General features: G+C 38.0%; 1 protein-coding gene across 3 annotated transcripts in view; it reads right to left on the reverse strand.

Annotated features, from left to right (window-relative positions):
- Positions 1 to 1,231: 1,231 nt before the first annotated feature.
- Positions 1,232 to 18,476, reverse strand: part of LOC135466282 (transcription factor COE1-like) — a 39,664-nt gene continuing 22,419 nt past the window's right edge. Inside the window, exons 7-15 of one of the 3 annotated variants that reach the window (XM_064743696.1) lie at positions 18,138 to 18,219; positions 17,719 to 17,839; positions 11,675 to 11,805; positions 9,823 to 9,949; positions 8,019 to 8,107; positions 7,534 to 7,726; positions 5,689 to 5,826; positions 4,354 to 4,499; positions 1,232 to 3,824 (exon numbers count right to left, since the gene is read on the reverse strand). In XM_064743696.1, the coding sequence (XP_064599766.1) occupies positions 3,786 to 3,824; positions 4,354 to 4,499; positions 5,689 to 5,826; positions 7,534 to 7,726; positions 8,019 to 8,107; positions 9,823 to 9,949; positions 11,675 to 11,805; positions 17,719 to 17,839; positions 18,138 to 18,219 (1,066 nt within the window). In that variant the 3' untranslated portion in view covers positions 1,232 to 3,785. Of the gene's footprint in view, positions 3,825 to 4,353; positions 4,500 to 5,688; positions 5,827 to 7,533; positions 7,727 to 8,018; positions 8,108 to 9,822; positions 9,950 to 11,674; positions 11,806 to 17,706; positions 17,840 to 18,137; positions 18,220 to 18,476 lie in introns of all 3 variants that reach the window. The other 2 variants (XM_064743697.1, XM_064743694.1) reach the window with 2 other exon arrangements.

Consider the following 18,476-nt stretch of genomic DNA (forward strand, 5'->3'; position numbering starts at 1 on the left):
CCTGATACCTGGATGGTCCCCAGAAGTTTGCCACACAAACGAGCTTGTGAGATCTGCTTCAGATACGTACATGAAACATTCAACAAGTCATTGTGAATGTTGCTTATCTCCCTCCAGTGTAACGGAATTTAAGCCTGGGATTTGTGGGGGGGTTTTTGACATTGCTATATGCTTAATAAGATGGTTATGATATAAAATTTTAAGATTCCATTGAATGCCATTGCTGATGAATTTTACTGATGATATATGCTAACTTGTCCAAAACATGGGGTAAACTAACAGCTCAGATCTTTTGTAAATGGAGTTGTAAAGAAATATGATGAAAACGTGTTATGTTTTGTAATGGTTTTGCGTGTACGAGTTTGCTGAATGTGGTAACGTGTATGTGCGTTGTTACTTCTGGCACTTAATACAGAAATGTTTAGGACAGTAATTGAAAATCATAGTACACAACGTGGCTGCAGTCAGATGCTATATTGTTAGAATACTCAAATAGGCGTCCCGTTGTGTAAATGTGTATGGATGCCGCTGACGATAGGAGGCTATACCAACCGCACGTGATATAGATTACTCGTGCACATGACAGTGTTCCGCCTCTGATCGTTATATATTACGAATACCTTTAGAAAAGCATGCGTGAATACATACATAGCAATATGCCCAAACTATGGTCCCACGTATATTATACACGCTTTTCTGAGGGTCCCAATTATTCAGACTGCTAGTAACTATTTTAGAAAAAAAAATAAAGAAATGCGTGAAATATACGTATGAGCCGCTTACAGAATTTGAGCGGATTGAGTCATTTGAATGTTATTTAGCATAAACAACCTTCCTTTCCTCCACCTCAGAAGAGGTGTGCGTCTCCATTCTGGCGACTCCAGACAAGTTTGCAGTTTAAAGTGGTGCATTGCCTGTCGCACAGATTTATGTAGAATATATATGCTGCGGCCACCTGAGACTGATTACTCATATCTTTTTGCGAGTCACTTTATTTGTATTTATGCATGAGATAAACTAAATATAAAGATGCAACGGAATACTATTCCATTAAAATCTACCACTTTGATTCAAAATCTGTGAAGAAGAATTAAGAAAAAATTCACTGAATGATAAGATTTAATGGGAGGAAACCATCTTCTTTTTGTAGCGACAACCTATTCGATAGGTCTAAGTTCTAAAGCGACACAACAATAAAATCTTGAACACATAGACACAAGTATAATTCGGTTCGATTTTTAATATTTATTTTGCTTTATGAAAATGTTAAAACCTTTTTTCATAATTCGAAGAAATAGACAATGAATAAGTCAATAAATAGTTGTATTTAAAGAGTACTTTTGCCACCGCCCTGATTGTGACGTTGTTGTTGTAGCATTTATGTATTTGCAGTGAGCATTTCTTTGAGATTCTTTCGAAGGTATATTCTGAGTGTCTTTCAGCGAACAAATTATACGACCAGCCTCTTATATTCCGGATAACTCCCGTCAAATAACAATCCCACCTGGCGCAGGGAATTATCTTCTGTATCCATCAAACAATATAATAAGGCAAAACAGGAAGGTAAGGTAAGTGTTATCAAAAACAAGTGGGAAGTAAAAAAAAACTTCATAATAACAGCACCCAGTAAGAAAAGTAGAGTTTAAGAAAATGCACTGCTAATGTACTTAAAATGCTGATTGAAGAAATAGAAAAGATTTTTGCAATATTGCACAATTATGAACGTCACATCTGATTTAATGTTGCGAGAGCGCGAAAAAATGACTAGAAAATGCACATGCGCAACTATGCCACATGTTTATGTCATGAGAAAGTAAACTCAGTCTATAACAGTATTTGACACAAGGGGACAGAGTATTTTTCACAATATCTGTAATCAGTTTTTTTTTATAAACCAGTCTCTCAGTATAACATCATCACACACAAAATACCATAGAGAATTATGCGTCTTTGTTTTCACAAATGAATGATAATTTATGAAAAAATCACACACCTTCATGCAAACGAAAAAAATATACAAAACCACACACCTTCGCTTCCATTCCGATTTTCCTCGTATCCAGATACCAGACACACAATTATGCTGTACAAACTATATACATAAAATAATTTCCTATGACCCATTATGAGGGGATAGCTAAAAATGGGGTTCAGTCGGTGGGGCCTTACTGATATACATCGTAAGTATTATGTACCAAGCTCTCACAAATTAAAGAATGGTGCCGATTGTCTCTGACTTTACTGCTATACCATGAAAGGCATTCTCGTTTGTTTAATTTATATGCGGTAAAAGGTACGGCGGTTAATACAAGCAAAATTACAGAAAAACACTGAAAAACAGAAATTATTTTTAAAAGATTCGCCTTTGATTAATGTATGTTAAAATCTCTAGAGAGCAATTCATGTTAACGGCCTGTCAAGATAAAACCACCTAATGGAGTATTTGTCATTTAAACTTTGTATAGCACTTCATCGGATATGCTAGGATATTTTCGCCACGTATGTTTGAAAAGGAATTTAAGATAATCCATTGATTTTGTTGCCTTTATGAAATTTTTTTCTTTAAAAAGCCGAAGTCAGAAAAAAATAACACGCGATTAAGACAAAAAATTGGGGTCACGCCAAGTGAGCGTAAAAATACTATTTCAGATGATGTATCAAAATCAAGCAGGTTATTAGCAAAAATATCACGACTAATGAACATAGCCTCCAGACAAAGTGAGTTTCTCTTGACTTATAATGACGATTGAAACTACCACTCATAACCAGGCGATACATACATAATATGTATGGAAATATGGTTTTATGCAATTAGTGGAAATGACTTAATACTGATTTAGTGCAAGATAAATATACCAGATTGCAATGTTTGTCACACATTCCTTAACAAAATCTCATACCCATAGCATATGGCTTCTCTATCGACCATTAGGACATTCAACCCTTCTAAACACCGTTTTACGAAAAGTAATAGTGGCGGGAAAATGTAAAGCTTCAACCCAAAGGCTGCCAAATGTGCATGCGCAGTAAAGGTGGATGAGTAGGACTGGGTGTACATTAGGGATATACAGGTACTAGCACAATACTTGACGACAGACCTTTGCATTGTGAAGAAACATACACAATTTTAAAATTTTTCCAATAAAAGTTCAAAGATGGCATTCTCAATAAAATAACTTAAATATAGTACAACTTTCTTTTGTTTTACTACGCTAAGATCTTAAATTGCGCGAAATCTTAAATCAACAGCATTAACCTGAATGAGTTAAGATCGCACTTGGCAACGGTCCAAATTTCACTTCCGACTTTTCCGTGAGTTAAGTCTCTCTGAATCCGTCTTGTCATGGTTCATCAATCAGCCTTTTATGGCCTGACTGTAAATCTTAATAAATACACACTCATATAAGTCACATCTCAGGAACACTATCTCTTCTCCGTTCAGAGGTACTTCACTCCCAACGGAGCATCAAATAATAAACTGTGAGGTAGCCGAGGCAAAGATCGATGACAGCGCTGCTCGGAGAGGCGTTGACAAACTTTACAGTTCACCCAACACATGATCAACTGCCTGTAAACGACACCGTAGTAACGCTTCCGCCAATAGAATGTCTGTCACGCGTTACACACTCGCCCATGCGTCTGAAGAAGGAGACCACCGATTGGCTTGTCTCATGGAAGTCCGGGATACAAGTAACAAAGTCATCTCTGATGAGGAGACTACTTAGCAGGAGACACAATTGAGCTTCCGTACGTCTGTCCATTACAGGTCGGCAGTGCGAACGGATTCATACTTGAAAATGGCGAAGATACGATTCCTCCCATACCTACATGAAAAGAAAAAAAACTATTAAGAACTGTTTTCAGTTATATAACGAAATCCATGACAGAACTATAAATGTAATCAAAGGTAAGAAGTACAAATGCGATGAAGTATATACCGAACATACTTAAACAAAGTTATAAACAACCAAGCAAAACACAGGCAAGAAAACGTACAAAAGGCAAGTAGACTTGAATTTAAAAAACAGCATTTCCACCAACGGTAAACATTCCAAGCAAGTAAAATATATGTTACTAAAGCATTCATTTTCTGTAAAATTTGTTCTTTGTATTTTTTATTTCCACTGAATTTTGAGGTATTTGTCCCGGAAGGCTTTAAAATGGATTCCATCCACGCGCTGCCGTTTTGAAACTGTTTGACATTTATTTGCCTTTTTGTAGGGTTTTCTCTACCGATGCACGTGATGTTTGCAAGAGCCACGTACTTGCAAAGGAAGGAACTTGCCCATCCACCATGCAAACGTGTCAAAGACGCAGATGCATTAGATGGACGAGGCTAGAAGTTTGACGTACCACTGGCGCGAAAGCACTTTTCTGTTTGACAGCAGAGATCATATTGGCAGGTGAGAAGGAGAAAATCCCTGGGGCACATCCCCCGACGGAGGGGCTGGAGCTAGGGACAGATTGGTGGGGCTGTGGAGGTGTAAGAGAAGGCCCTACTGCAAAAAAAAAAGAACAAACGGAACTCTTAAAATGCCGCTGATACAATAACAAAAAAGGAAAAAAACAAAGAGAAGCACGGACAAAAACTGACCACTCCATCCATAGTACAAAGACAAGACAAAGAAATGCGACCACTCAAATGACAGGCCAGTGGAAGAGGAAAACCGAGTTCCTCTATGTTAAGTGTTCAGCTGACGCAATTTGGCATGCATGGACATAATCGCAGTTCCTGGACATTGCTCTGGCGGTTCGTTTGTGTCTCCACTGAGGAAAGAGAAAAAAAACCTGCCTGGCCGGGCTGGTGAGCCATTCTTTCCGGGTCCACAGGAAATCACATTTGCTCAAATGAGGATGTAAAATGGCAATTGACAATAAGAATGGATGTTCTACATTTCCTCTTATCAACATTGCTATCCGTTTCATTTAGCCCTTCCAACCAGACATCCCAGAGGAGGTTCACCCGCGGAGTAATCTGTTGACATTCAGTCAGCTTCTTCCCTCTAGGGGCACCACGGGGCAAACAGAAGATCTGCCGGCAAGAGCCACTCTTACGCGGCTGGCACGTCGAGGCTAACATTTACTTTTCCTATCCCTTTCAACGATTTCCCCCAAAAGACACGCCTCTCATAATTTATTGATTCCTGATAGATATCCTTCACATCGAATGTAATTCGGCACAAACATTGACTTTGTGTATACCTCGACCATCCGCTGCCTACGTTTATTAAATCCAAACAGTATTTTTTGGTGGATAAAAATATTGACATATACTCTATGTCTATGTCGCGATATCCTGATCAGAGGCCATGCACTTATACTGCTGCCAGCCAATTGCTGAGCAGATCCATAGAGCAAAAGTCAACCTATCAAAAAAGACCTCTTGGGATTTATGAAACGACATCTACTAATAATGCAGAGTTTGAAAAAACGTGGTTTTCAGTAAATTAACAAAACAAAAAACAACAGAAAAAAAAACCAATAAACAAATGACTAAACAGTGCCTGAAATGAATTAGTTTTTCTTTCCCAAATCATCCAACAGAGGAAGATTGACAAGGGAAACCAAAATATTTTTTAGAAATTAAGCTGAAGATTTTCTGAAAAATATAAAAGATTCTCCTCCATAGAACAGCGCAATGCATGTAAGAATTTATTATTTAAAAACCAAAAAGTGAAGAGAACTTACCCATATTGCCTAATACTCCCGGTGTACTGTGGTAACCATTGACACTGGGCGTACTGTAACTGCTACTGCTGCTATGTGTAGAACCATTGGAGCCATAACCTCGCGGAGAGACGCTTGAACTCTGACCTCGACCATAACCTACAATTAAACAAAGCATAAGTTAATTGAAAAATATTTTTAAAAACGCCAAAAAAAGGACCAGTCTCTCTCATGGCACATTGTTCCATTTAGACGTACCAAATAAATAACAAACTATATCTGTCCGTTTAAGCGCAAAAGAAAGGTCTGTCAAAGCTTTTATACGTACAAGTATCATTTATCCCATACCGCGTGGAATTTCAAATCTATATCTATAACCTTTCACCGCCTTCTGGAAGGCCGCGAGACAAAGAGGTACTAAATCTGGCAAAACTCAGAAGACAAGATTGGAGTTTAGACTAGAAATAAATGTCCGAGTTCCAACAAATCAATGTTAGCCGCATCAATATTTTAAGGTTTTTCCCTGACATATGACGTTCTCTAACATGGAAATAGAAGCGATAAATATCCGATATCAATTTTTGCAGTCGAAAGGTGTGATAAAATATTCATGCGCTTCGAGAAAGAACGGTGATAACGAAGAGCTCGCTAATGTATGGAGCTGATGTTCTTTTCAGAGCTGAACAGTTTCACGTGGTTGCTATGACAACGCATGGATACTCCGGCCAAGTTCTCTAGGGTATCCAGGAATGACTTTTAACTGCGGTGGGCTATACGGTAACAATCATTAGCCAAAACGAGAGCGAAAAGAGGTGTGAGTTAAATCTAAAAGTAACTGCTAATGGACTTGGATTTTGAATAAACTTGGATAAGGAAAAAACAAAACCGAAAGACTTTAAACTGGTGAAGAAAAAATATATTGCTATATACTATATAGGTAAAGGCGGGTATATGCTGTGTATGACGTTGCAAAGAAGGAATAAAACCGTCTTAAAGCACACAGAGCAAGTTAATAACATGCACCCGACATTTTAAAGTTACCTTAGTAAAAGTAACCTATTGACCATTTGAGGGTAACGAAATAGTAGTCTCGAAATAGCACATTTGTGACGACGGACACTTTTAGTTGATTGTGACAGGATGTACACATTAAAGCATTCTCGATGGAGGATAGACGAAGGGGCAATTTTTGGATGAAAAATAATTATTTGTGGCATCTGAAAAAGCGGACAGATAGAGAAGCGCGTGTGTGAAATGTTTGAACATGAGGAAGTGATACATTTGTAATGACAAAAAGTAACAAAAAACGCAGGTAAATGTAGAATATGGAGGTTTATGTTGGATAGACAGATTGGCGGGAATTTGTGATGAAGGATACACAAAGAAGAAAAATGACACATGGCGAATAGACAAAATACAGGAAATGTGTGATGAAAAACAAAAATAAGTGCATGAAGGACGGACTAATATACATGAAATTGTGATGACAAGCAGACAAGCATCAGTTGAGGTGTATGAAAGATTGACGAATATTGGAAATGTGTGATTAAAGATGGGAACAAGAAAAATATGTGTATGATGAATAGAAGAAATAAAGGGAATGGGTACTGAAAGATAAGCCCAAAAAACTAAACAAAAAACAGGTGCATAATAGGAAGATGAAATACATTAAATGTGTGATGAATGGTAACAACAAAAGAAGGTGTAGATAGATACACGAAATCTGTGAAGTCTGTGCTGATAGATTGAGGAAAAAACAACAACAACAACAAAAACAACAAAACAACCACAACGATAACAGAAGTGCGTTTCGGATAGACGAAATAGCACATTTGTGATGGAGGTTGGACAGAGGAACCAACCAACCTTCCTCCCACTGACCATTAGCTGCCTCCTGGACACTGACCGCCAACTGACCAGTGTAGGTGTTAAAGCCGGACATGGCCGAGCTGTTGTTCATGGCCGGCGAGCGTGGTGGAGGTAGTGACAGTTGGTTGGGATTCCGGGGCATACTATACAAAGCCTCGGCAAGGTCGGCTGCCCGCTTTAACACGATTTCCTGTGAGAAAAAAAAACAACAGCAATATTATGATCAACACTGAATTATTTTCTTAACAACCACAGTTAATGGTTAGCATATCAAAAGACAATTAAAGAGTTTTCATTTCGATTCTTGCAATCAAAGAGTGTTAAAATTTTGCAGATTTTTAAGACATTGTGGAAATCTTCATTGTAAAACCAATTTAAAACCGAAGATATATGTGTCTGTTCGATGTTTTATATTACATTAGCATTATTTTTCCTCTCTTTTTTGGACGTTTTAGGATAAAAGGTAAAGGGACATAACTCACCTTCGGTAACCTTTCAGGATCACCCGGATGTCTGGGGATCAATTTCATTAACCTTTGAAACCCGTAGTCAATGGTTGGTTCTGTTAATGCTGTAAGTACAATAAAACAATAGCTAAAATAAGAACTGTTGGTCTCATGATCATTTTTGGTAGTCAGTTATGGTGTGCTTGAGGCAAGGGATTAGGCGAACACATTCGCTTTAGGCAGGGCGGTTTTAGTTACAGTATACATTTATGTAGATCATTTATCACTGCTTCAGACTTCGTGTTGTTATGCCTCAGTCATTCAGAAAGTAACATATCCGACGATCTGTTAAAGAAAAAACAATATCGGCTCCAGAGTGTTTTCTTCCCGTCCGACAGAACGATGAAAGATGTGCAATGGACATTTTAGTGGAGTAAGAACAAAATGCTAAACGGACATAAACTTCACCTGACAAGAGCGGATAGAATTCGGCAAAAAATGACGGCTATCTTTATTACTGTTTGAAAAAATCCATGAAAAAAGTGAACATAAGACTACAAATTTTACGGGCTGTCTTCCTCCCGATCATGGCTGACAAATCAGGACAGCTAGGACTGACGTCTGTACGACACCTGAAGCTGACAACATCGCTGTTACTTCGTATACTGCTATTTCCAACAGCTCTACCCAATTTCGCTTGGATAAATTTTTGCACGAAAATCACAATCGAATGTGTCCTCGACAATGTCTCTGTCAAAGAAGTCTCTTCGGAATGCTGAGTCGATTTGCCCATACAAAGGAGAATGGCGTTAACGCCATCAGCTCGCCATCTCGTTCGCGGCGTGAGTTGGACGTGACCTTTGAACCGAATGACAATCATGACCGTGTTATCGTCTGCACTTGTCACTTTATTCAACCACCACAATAGACGTTTATAAAAGATCTCTCGCCTCCATTCTGACAACCCTGTCCTCGACTTGGAAACATAATTCTGTACATTTCACGTACATTATGACAGTCGAAAAATTCGTCCATTTAAACTCGCTGAAAGGGTTCGGCTGACACAGTTTGGACTTTGAACGGTTTGTGAAGCGTTGGGTTGATAAAGCAAAGTTGGCGGGAATGTATCGTCTGCTCGCCGCAGCTGTTTGACCCGAAATTTCTCCAGAATTGGTTTTGGTTGAAACTCTGCTGTTTTTCTATAGCGTAACGTGGATTTAAACGGGTACGGTTGACAACACGACAAAAGGGGAGAAAATTGAACCAGGGAATTTCTTTACCCGATATTTTCTCCTTGACCTGGTAGGTGCTGTGATTTGACTTGGCCAGGTCCAACGTGTCGAGGAAATTGTCTCCAGAAAATTGACAGTTTACAATCAGTTTGAATGAGAGTTATCCATGTTAGGTGTGTGTGGTGAAAAAAGAAGATAACTAAACGGCTTGCTTTTTTCAGATTAGAATTTGTCGTTGTTTATTGGGAAAACTGAAGGGTTATTTAGATATTGCAATTTCGACCCTTACAAATCGTTCTTTGAGAAAATTGCACTGGCTTTAATCGGATAGGCCCATTTGTATTTGTTTGTATGGTGGACATAATGAAACAGATGCCAAGTGGTAATTTATTTAGGTATCGTCCTGCTGCGAAAATTAACAAACAAAATAAACTACTTCAAGTATTCGGAGTTGCTTTTTCAGAAGATATCACCAGTGATTTGCGCAAAGCAATATAATACGTAATCTGTCAAGGGTAATAAATAAATAATGAGATGCTAAATAAAGATGAGAAGTTGTTGTTTAAATACTTGATATTGTTATCACGTAAATATTTACAACAACTCACCTGTATAAACAAACCGACCCGGAGCACCTTTGCAGAATTGTTTTGACTTGTACGACAGAGTGACCTCTACCACTCCGGGAATATGGCGAGGTGGTGTCTGTACTCTAATGGCGTGTGACGTCAACAACTGTGGATAAAAAAAGTCATAAGAATTATTAAGATGAATTCTCGGAAAAACATATAAGCCAATTATATTAAGATGCGAACTACCAAGAAAGAGGCAACAAATTATGTCAAGTAATTGCATATCATATATACCCCCCCCCCTTCTCAGCATATGTAAATTGAAGAGTATACAACAATTAAATACAAGGAGCTGGATGCAAATTAAATTCTCTCTCTGTCTTTCTCTCTTTTCCCCCTCTTCCTTTTTTTTTCTCGACAGAAAGAATAAATCCATTATATGCAGTTATTATACACAATAATTCCCTAGGGGAGGATTTGTATACGTTATTCAAACAGGGAATGTCATACGGCTAGATTTTTTACATCTTAAGTTTAGGAATGGATAATTCGTCCGATAGTTTGCTGTCCAGATTTATATTTTTCCAAATGCCAATTGAATCACAGAAACCAGTGGTAAGTCTGTTCCTCAAAGCTACATGAATAAAACATGAAATATATATAATGGCAAAAAAGTAATTACTTCACAATTATACCCTTTGTGAAAAACAAAGGAATCAAAAATTACGGGAAAAATTGGAGACAGGCAAAAAACTATCAACTTTCATTAAGCTGGAAATATTTAACATTAATGTCCATTTATCTGGCTGTATTTCAACGGGTTAAGTTTTTGTGTGAGGGTAATGAACTCAAATTTGAAACTTTGTTCTCTGGGCGTGTTTTCTGAGTGAGTTCAGGGAATCCGTAGTTAGTACGGATGATTCATTTTTGACAGTCACTAGTTGGCTCACAGGTCGACTAAATCAGTTTTGTGTGGCTGTTTTGATCTCTAACAGTAACGAAGCCATCTCGATAAGATCTGATGAACGGGTGAGATTATGACAACGTCAATTTCAGCGTCTTGGCGTTATGTCTTTTGTTCCTCAATTCCACAACGTTTCTTCGCCTTTGTCACTCGGCAGGCAATGACTAAAGTTCAAAACAAAAAGGCCATTTGTCTTTTGACTTCACAGCTCATCTTTACCCGTCATTTTACCATCTTGATTTCATCTGATGATTGTTATTATGTCGTGAACCTTCGTTCCGGATTCGAGCTCTAATTTAATGAAGACACGGACTGGTCGGTGCTTTTCGATGGTGGCATGTCGCTGCCAGCAGACGTACGGCAATCAGGGTTACAGTTCATCACTGGTTTGCTCAAAGGCCAAGCATAATCACGTTAAGAAATTAATCATTCACAATTAACCATCGAATGAAAAAAATAATAAATCCATTGCGATAAAAGCCTGAGGTGAAACGAATAGTCAGAAGCAATTTTCTCATAAAGCGATCATCATGTTAGGAATCTATATATTGTATCAACTGCAAAAACTTTTCCCCTGTGAATCGATGATGTGTCATCATATTTAATATGTGATGGCCACAATCTTCCTTTAACTTTCCTCGGGTATCCTCCATCCACAAACATGCCCACTGTCATATAAACTGTCTCCGGTCATAAAGGTCTGCAGCAGCGTTCAGGTGGGCGTGGGTTTCCTCCGGACTGTGCCCGGTTTCTCCCCACCACAGTGTTGACCGCCATTGCAAAAACGAAATATTCTTGTGTACAGGAAAAAAACCCTCAGTCAAACAAATAAATTAACTTTCTTAGCTCTTACGCTGTTGTTCATTTTTATCAGTACACAGATAATACCGACAATAATCTGTAAAGCGCAACTGTATTCCTTACCTCGCTCCAAACAAGCATTGTTCCGAATACGACTTGTAACCCATCGAAGAAGTTGTCTCCAACTATTATAACTGTGGTCCCCCCGGAGGTCCAGCCTTCGCTAGGACAGATGGCTTTGATGCAGGGTGTGGCTGTAACATTAGAAAACAACAGAACAAATGGTAAGTATCGCCAAATGTAGCGAAGATAATGTTAAGAACGAAATAAATTTTTGAAACAATATATTACTCGAGCAGACCTTTATTTTTTTATATGTGATAAGCTCACAGTTTTTCTGGACTGAGTTTACATTTAATTTTTTGTTCTAATTTTGGAAATTGCGTTAATTACATCATTATATATAAAGTATCTAAATATTACTGGTGCCCACATGCTTGTTATTACACATTACTGTTAAAAAGCCTAGTCTCATACATACAGATAATAACTCATACATAAAGACACTTTAAAACCGATACAAGAACACATCCATACGTTATAAAAGAAAGTCACAAAAAACGCCACATTCAAACTATTTCTACCTAAAGTACACTAAACGCCACAAAGCAAACCACGTGTCTACCACTGCAGATTAATTGGCCGTATTCATGGTAATGAAGATATATATATATATATATATATATATATATATATATATATATATATATATATATATATATATATATATGTGAGCTCAATGAACAGGTTTAAGTTGTATAATTGACATGATCTTGGACAATGACTCTCGTAAAACCTAGTTCAACATCATCATATCTGTGCAGAAAAATGGAAAATTTAATAAGTCTTTTAACATAAGGACCCAGGTCTGACGCACTCCTGACTCTCATTAACCTAGACACATGTCGTGACAATAAAACAAAAAATCACTAATCTTGTCAAAATAAAGATCATTCGCTTATTTGTATAAATATTGACATTAAGGCGATGAATAAATATTTGCAGTGCTGTTCGCTTAATAGGGCAAAATATATACACACCTCACATATGGACTACCGCTAGATCAAGGTCACCTTTGATTGTCATAAAGCCCTTATCCATACACAAACTAATTATACAGCCTTGTCTCTGTTCTGAGCATCAGATATGTCTACCATGAAGCATGATCGTGGGGTGGATAAATGGAGGAAGAGAGGGCCATTAAACTGTGACAAATTTTATAAGTACGGAAATAGAAACAAAGGCGATGTAACGGTTTATTTTGAAGCCATTCTCTAAAGGCTGGAGTGGAACATTTGGAGAATGTAGCAGCAATACGTGGACAGATGGCGGGGCGTGAGTCACTGCCGGTGGGCTGGCGTACAATGAGAGGCTGGGACAGGGGAGGCTGAACCGTGACGATCCAAAGCGGGGAGCTCAACCACACCTTGGGCGAAGACCGAACCCGGCCACCAGCTCCGCAAAATGACGCCATAACGCCATGAATAATTCATATCGATAAGCATCATCAAACAGACGGAAGGATAGCAGGATAAGCTATATACAGGTAGCGAAAAAATCTACTGTATGTTCGCATAACATGCTGTTTTGCAAACAATACCGACGTTTACATATAGATTTGATATGGGTTACGTAAGTTTAGATGAAGTGGGCATAATGTTTCGCTAGTTTGAGAAGGAAATCTCGGCTGTATGTGTTTCAAAAAAATAAAATTGCTCAATATGCCTTTAAAATTTCACGTGCATTTTTGTAACTGATAGGCAATTTCAAGTGCACGTTTGTAACTGATAGACAATTTAAACCACATGATCATAAATCGAAATCTATAATTACGCTGCTATACTTTGCATAATCAACAACATGTAAACACACACACACACAAAAATAAACAAAACATTGATTTCACACTGATATAAGTTTAATACATATGTAACGTATAAGTACTGCAGCAATTTTTTGAGGTCATTTGCATCAATTTTTTGAGGTCATTTGCATCAATTTTTGTTGCCTTATATATTTTTTTAATTTGTGCAAGAATATCAGCGTTAAATTCTATGGGAGGTTGGTCGGTTAACGCCTTCTGTCATGTGTTGAGATACAAGCTGGGGGATTTAACCGCTAGATTCTACGGGAGGTTGGTCGGCAAAAAATCATGTTTGTTCGTCGTTCCCTAACTTGGGTATTTGTAACCTGGACAATCCCTAGAGACGAAATCATACTCAGGCTCTGTTTGTTTTAGCGCTCCATAAAAAAGTGCTCAGCAGCCGACTTCAAAGGAGGTAAAATAGTTCCTTATTCATTCGACATAGTGGTAGAAACCCAGGTACTATCTTTTTACAAGAGGAGTTGTCTTTGACATAGCGTGCTTCACTTGTCTAAACAGTGGTTTGTTTGTTTGCAGGGAAAGCGAGTCCGGATTTCTTCGGGTCAAGCCATTTATCGGAAAGATAGGGGCAGGAAAAGTTCTCCTTGTCGTAGTCCTGATCAGTTCCTCATGACGGCTAAACACATCAGCAGCCCAAATTCCCCAAAGGCATTCAACCCACCACTAGGAGTAGTTCAGTGGGAAGGGGAGCTAACGATGGCTGAAAACTCGGCAGCATATCTGCACAATTACTGCGTGTAGACATCAAGTCTTGGATTTTACATTCACGGTATTTCGTACTCTTAGCTCTCTCCATCTTCCGTTTGATGGTCGCATTTTTGGGACATTTTCGCATTTCCTTTCCTTTTTCCCGGTGAATCGAGCCGATAGAATCTACCATTCTTCAGCGCTGGAACGAATTAGGTGGACTTAGAGAGGAAATACACCAACAATGTTTACCTATTTTCTTTATTTTTACCCGAGAAGGGAATTTGTTGGAAGCAGATGGGGAAGTGAAGGACCAGATGGAAGGTAGCGGGGACGGTGTACAGCTGGGCAATAATGCCGACTGGCTTATCAGACGGGACATTGTTAGAAAGATTCGCCCGGTCGCTCTGCCTCCCACAATGGTGCGGAGGTAACACTACTGTTCTACACAACTTCTAACTGTCAGTTCATGAATGAAACTCGACAGGGCCATTCTTCACAGCCACATTTGCGACTGATCAAACCTCATTCTCTTCCAAGCAGTTTGGATTCAGAGTCACCACGAAGGTTCGTGGTCTCAACCAAACCATCTAATCACTTCTTCAAACCCTATCCCCATGCACAGCTCTACTGCTACGAAGAGGACAATCTGTCCCTGCGTGGAGAGAGGACACATTGGTGTGTTTCTACTGTTGGCAGACTGCTTTGATGGGATGCTGGCTGTCCGTCTCAACACGACATGAGGTGTTGTGGAAGCTGTCTTGATTAGCTACGTCTCCGTTTTCAAACCGTTCAGATTTATGACTGATTGTGGACCCATTGTCCTCGCACGATGTCATCGGGACGTCATAATTGAACAGCCTCATAAAGCGTGGAGATGTTTAATTGATCTTCCCTTTCCCGAATCCATTAACAGGCTAATTCCTAGCTGTATATAAAATTATCAACTCGGGCCCGTTATAAGCCCGTCTAGTTTTTCACAAATATTATCTTAATTCAAAGTAATCTGCGGAAAATCGCGGACATATAATATGTTTAATAATTCCGCCGAAAGCTTCCATTTGCGAGCACAAATAATTCATCACGCCATCAGACAGATTAATGTGAACCTTTCGCATTTTTATATAAACGATTAGAACAGATCAAAACATGTATTAAAACTGAGCATACGAGAAAATGCCATTGCTCCTTTACCAAAGAAAAAGGAAGGCCTATACTGCCTTAACGGGTAAAATTTGATACCTACAAAGGCATGATCTAGACATGCGCCACATTTAGTGCGGCTTTCACGAATGATAAATGGAACTGATCTCCTGTATGAAAGCAAATATACGGGATTTTCATCAATAATAAGTGAAGAGGGTTGAAACTGTTGGGTGATGAATTCAGTTATACAACTGTATCAAATGGTCGTAGTGTTCAAAGAGGCTGATTACAGACAAATGAATAAACGGCAACCTCCTGCTTTTTCCCTTTTTAAAAACATTGAAAATATCTGTGATATCTTGCAATTTATTTTTTCTCCTCATCTCTACATACTGTTTTAGTGATATACATTTGCACGAGAAGATACATTTAACACTCTAGTAAAGCTAAATGCTACCAACTCTGGAAATTTTGAAGACAAGCATGCATTCGCAGCATACCCTTTTCAAATTTGACATTTTTCAGTTTTATTCAGATCTACATTCCTATATTTCCAATACTGCAGTCTACTGGGATCCACGTAAGCTAGCGACTACTTGGTTCCAAAATATAATACGCTTTTGGGAAAATTAACAAAGCACGAGAGATCTCATTTAATCAATGCACTAATGCTTCCGTACACAGAATCACGAGGAAAGTTGAAGACGTTGTAATACTGTATTCTCTGTATACTAGCGGTTGCCAGTCCTTGACATCCAGTTAACCCTCAGGAGCATGCAATTCAGTAATCAGCGTAGACAGAAAAGTCTGACAAACTGTACAGAAAGAGACGGTCAACAATGCCAACATCAACAACAAAGCCGGCAAACCTGCCTCCGATCATGTTTCCCGAGAAATTATGGACGGTGTGCGTGTGTGTGTGTGTGTGTTTTTTTTCTCACCTAAATGTGACGCTATAAACAAACAGAACCAATACTGTGGACAGCTAAATATTTAGTACAGCATGCCTGAAAAATAAGGAGAATTAACAGTATTCTGACTAAGAAGCGGTTTTAATTTTTAAAATTTAATATTTTTTCCGTTCCCTTACTCATAGTAAGCATTGAAAAAATATTTACTATATTTATACGCCCCATAAAGTTGTATAGAAATTCTAACGAAATATATAGCCTCCTCTAAAAACTAATGTTTCAGTTAAAACTATTTCAATGAGCCCAAGTTTTACTACATAGCTAATGCAAGATCACAGTGGTAAGTAATTAAACCACCGATCTAGTTAACCAGTTCCCAGCTGTCAAGGAGAGGGGGTGGGGTAGGGAGCCTGTGAGGGCGGGGAGTGGTGAAAGAGCAGGTCAAATAACACGAAAAGTTATCAACACTCAGTAGTTAACCAGCTCACGAAGGGGTGAGACAAAGAGATACCATCGCCCCAATTCTACCCTGTAACTAATACTTTTGTTATGTAATTTCCGACGGTGGGGGTTAAGTGAAAAACTCTAAATGTTTATTTTGACATTATACAAAGTCATTACAATGTACAAAAGCTGACAAAATTGCACCGATAAGTTTCAATGAAACGATAAGAATATATTCTTAATACCTGGTTTGCAAATAAATAAAAACTGTTTTGTACCCAATGGACAGAACGAAATGATGAACATCGTCACACTGATAAATCCGTGGGATATTTCTATATTTTCCATCTGATAATTCACCTATATACTGATACTGAACAACATAGCTGTATTATTACTGCCTGTATAATGATGAGTTAAAGTTGTGTGTGATTTGTTTTAAACCTGAAAGAACCTTAGCCATTTCAAATTTTATTTATATACGACGTATACGACATCTGTAAGTATAAATATTTTTAATCTGCAGTGGAATTACTGACAAAAAATAAAGAACTGTAACAAATGATAACATGATCCTTGGATTAACAAACATGCATGTACAAAACATCACGAATGCAGCCGTATATACAGCGATTGTAATATACCAAATGTGTATTTGACGCCACGTTTTCTATATAAAAGCACGCTAATATAGCAATGACTTGTTTCACAAAGTATTAATACAATTAAGAAAACGGGTAATATTTTTAAATTTTGGGGTAAATATTTCTTTGTTGAAGGCAAAAATCTGAACTTTTGCTTTTCACTCCAAGGCCGAAATATCTTTCCTTTGCTACACAAAAATGTCTTCAATTTCATGTAAACAATTTGACTTATGGTAAAAGAAGCTTTGTGGAACACGTTTGATGTCTTGCCCTGAATCCTTTACATGAAAGTTGTATTTCAATTCACGCACTTGTCAAACACACATCTGATTTTTGAAAAACATAGAGAAGGTAAAAAATCTGGTGTTGTTACTTAACTGTTCCACATACCTCCCTCTGTGGGATCCAGACGCCTATTCCGCCTGCCGTGTTTGGAGTTGTTATGGACAAACATATTATCTGATATAGCCAATAGCGGGCCATCTAGTAAAACTGTTGTGCTCACGGCTACCTGTAACGGTAAATGTATCATTATGAAGAAATCTGATGGCTATAAGTTGTGCTTCAGAATGTTTCAACTGTTTTCTGTCACTAGGCAAGATGTGTTCAACCAATTCAATCAGAAAACTTTATCATTTCTTCAGGTTCTTAATGATATCTTTATAGCATTAAGAAAAATACCAGTTACTTCTAAAATAAAAACAATGCCCAAAATAAATGAAAATATATTTCCACAGGTCAGAAAAATTGTTCTCTTTGAGATATTTCTGAGGTGCGTAAAAATTGTTTGCCTCTGTATAGACACTTACTTGAAATCGTCTCATATCTCTTGGGTTTCCAGCATTTTTCAAGCAATTCTGATTGCACTTCATGAAAAACTTCAAGAAAAACCTACAAAATACAAATTTGAAAGTATGGCTTTAATAATTTCGTAAAAACGTCAAAATATATTGCTTTTTAACTAGACGTTATAGTGAACTGAAAAAAAGGGATAAATCATGATGCAAAATAAAAGATGAACAACCTTTTCTAGAGTACGCATACATAGTTTTTGGGATGAGACATTTTGGGTAAGCAATAGCTAAACCTACGCTTAATCCTTGAGGCTCTATAGCCGGATAGGTTGTATATCTGAGACCGGAGAGTAA

Source organism: Liolophura sinensis, chromosome 6 (genome assembly GCF_032854445.1).
Source record: "Liolophura sinensis isolate JHLJ2023 chromosome 6, CUHK_Ljap_v2, whole genome shotgun sequence".
In the NCBI taxonomy this organism is placed as follows: Eukaryota; Metazoa; Mollusca; class Polyplacophora; order Chitonida; family Chitonidae; genus Liolophura; species Liolophura sinensis.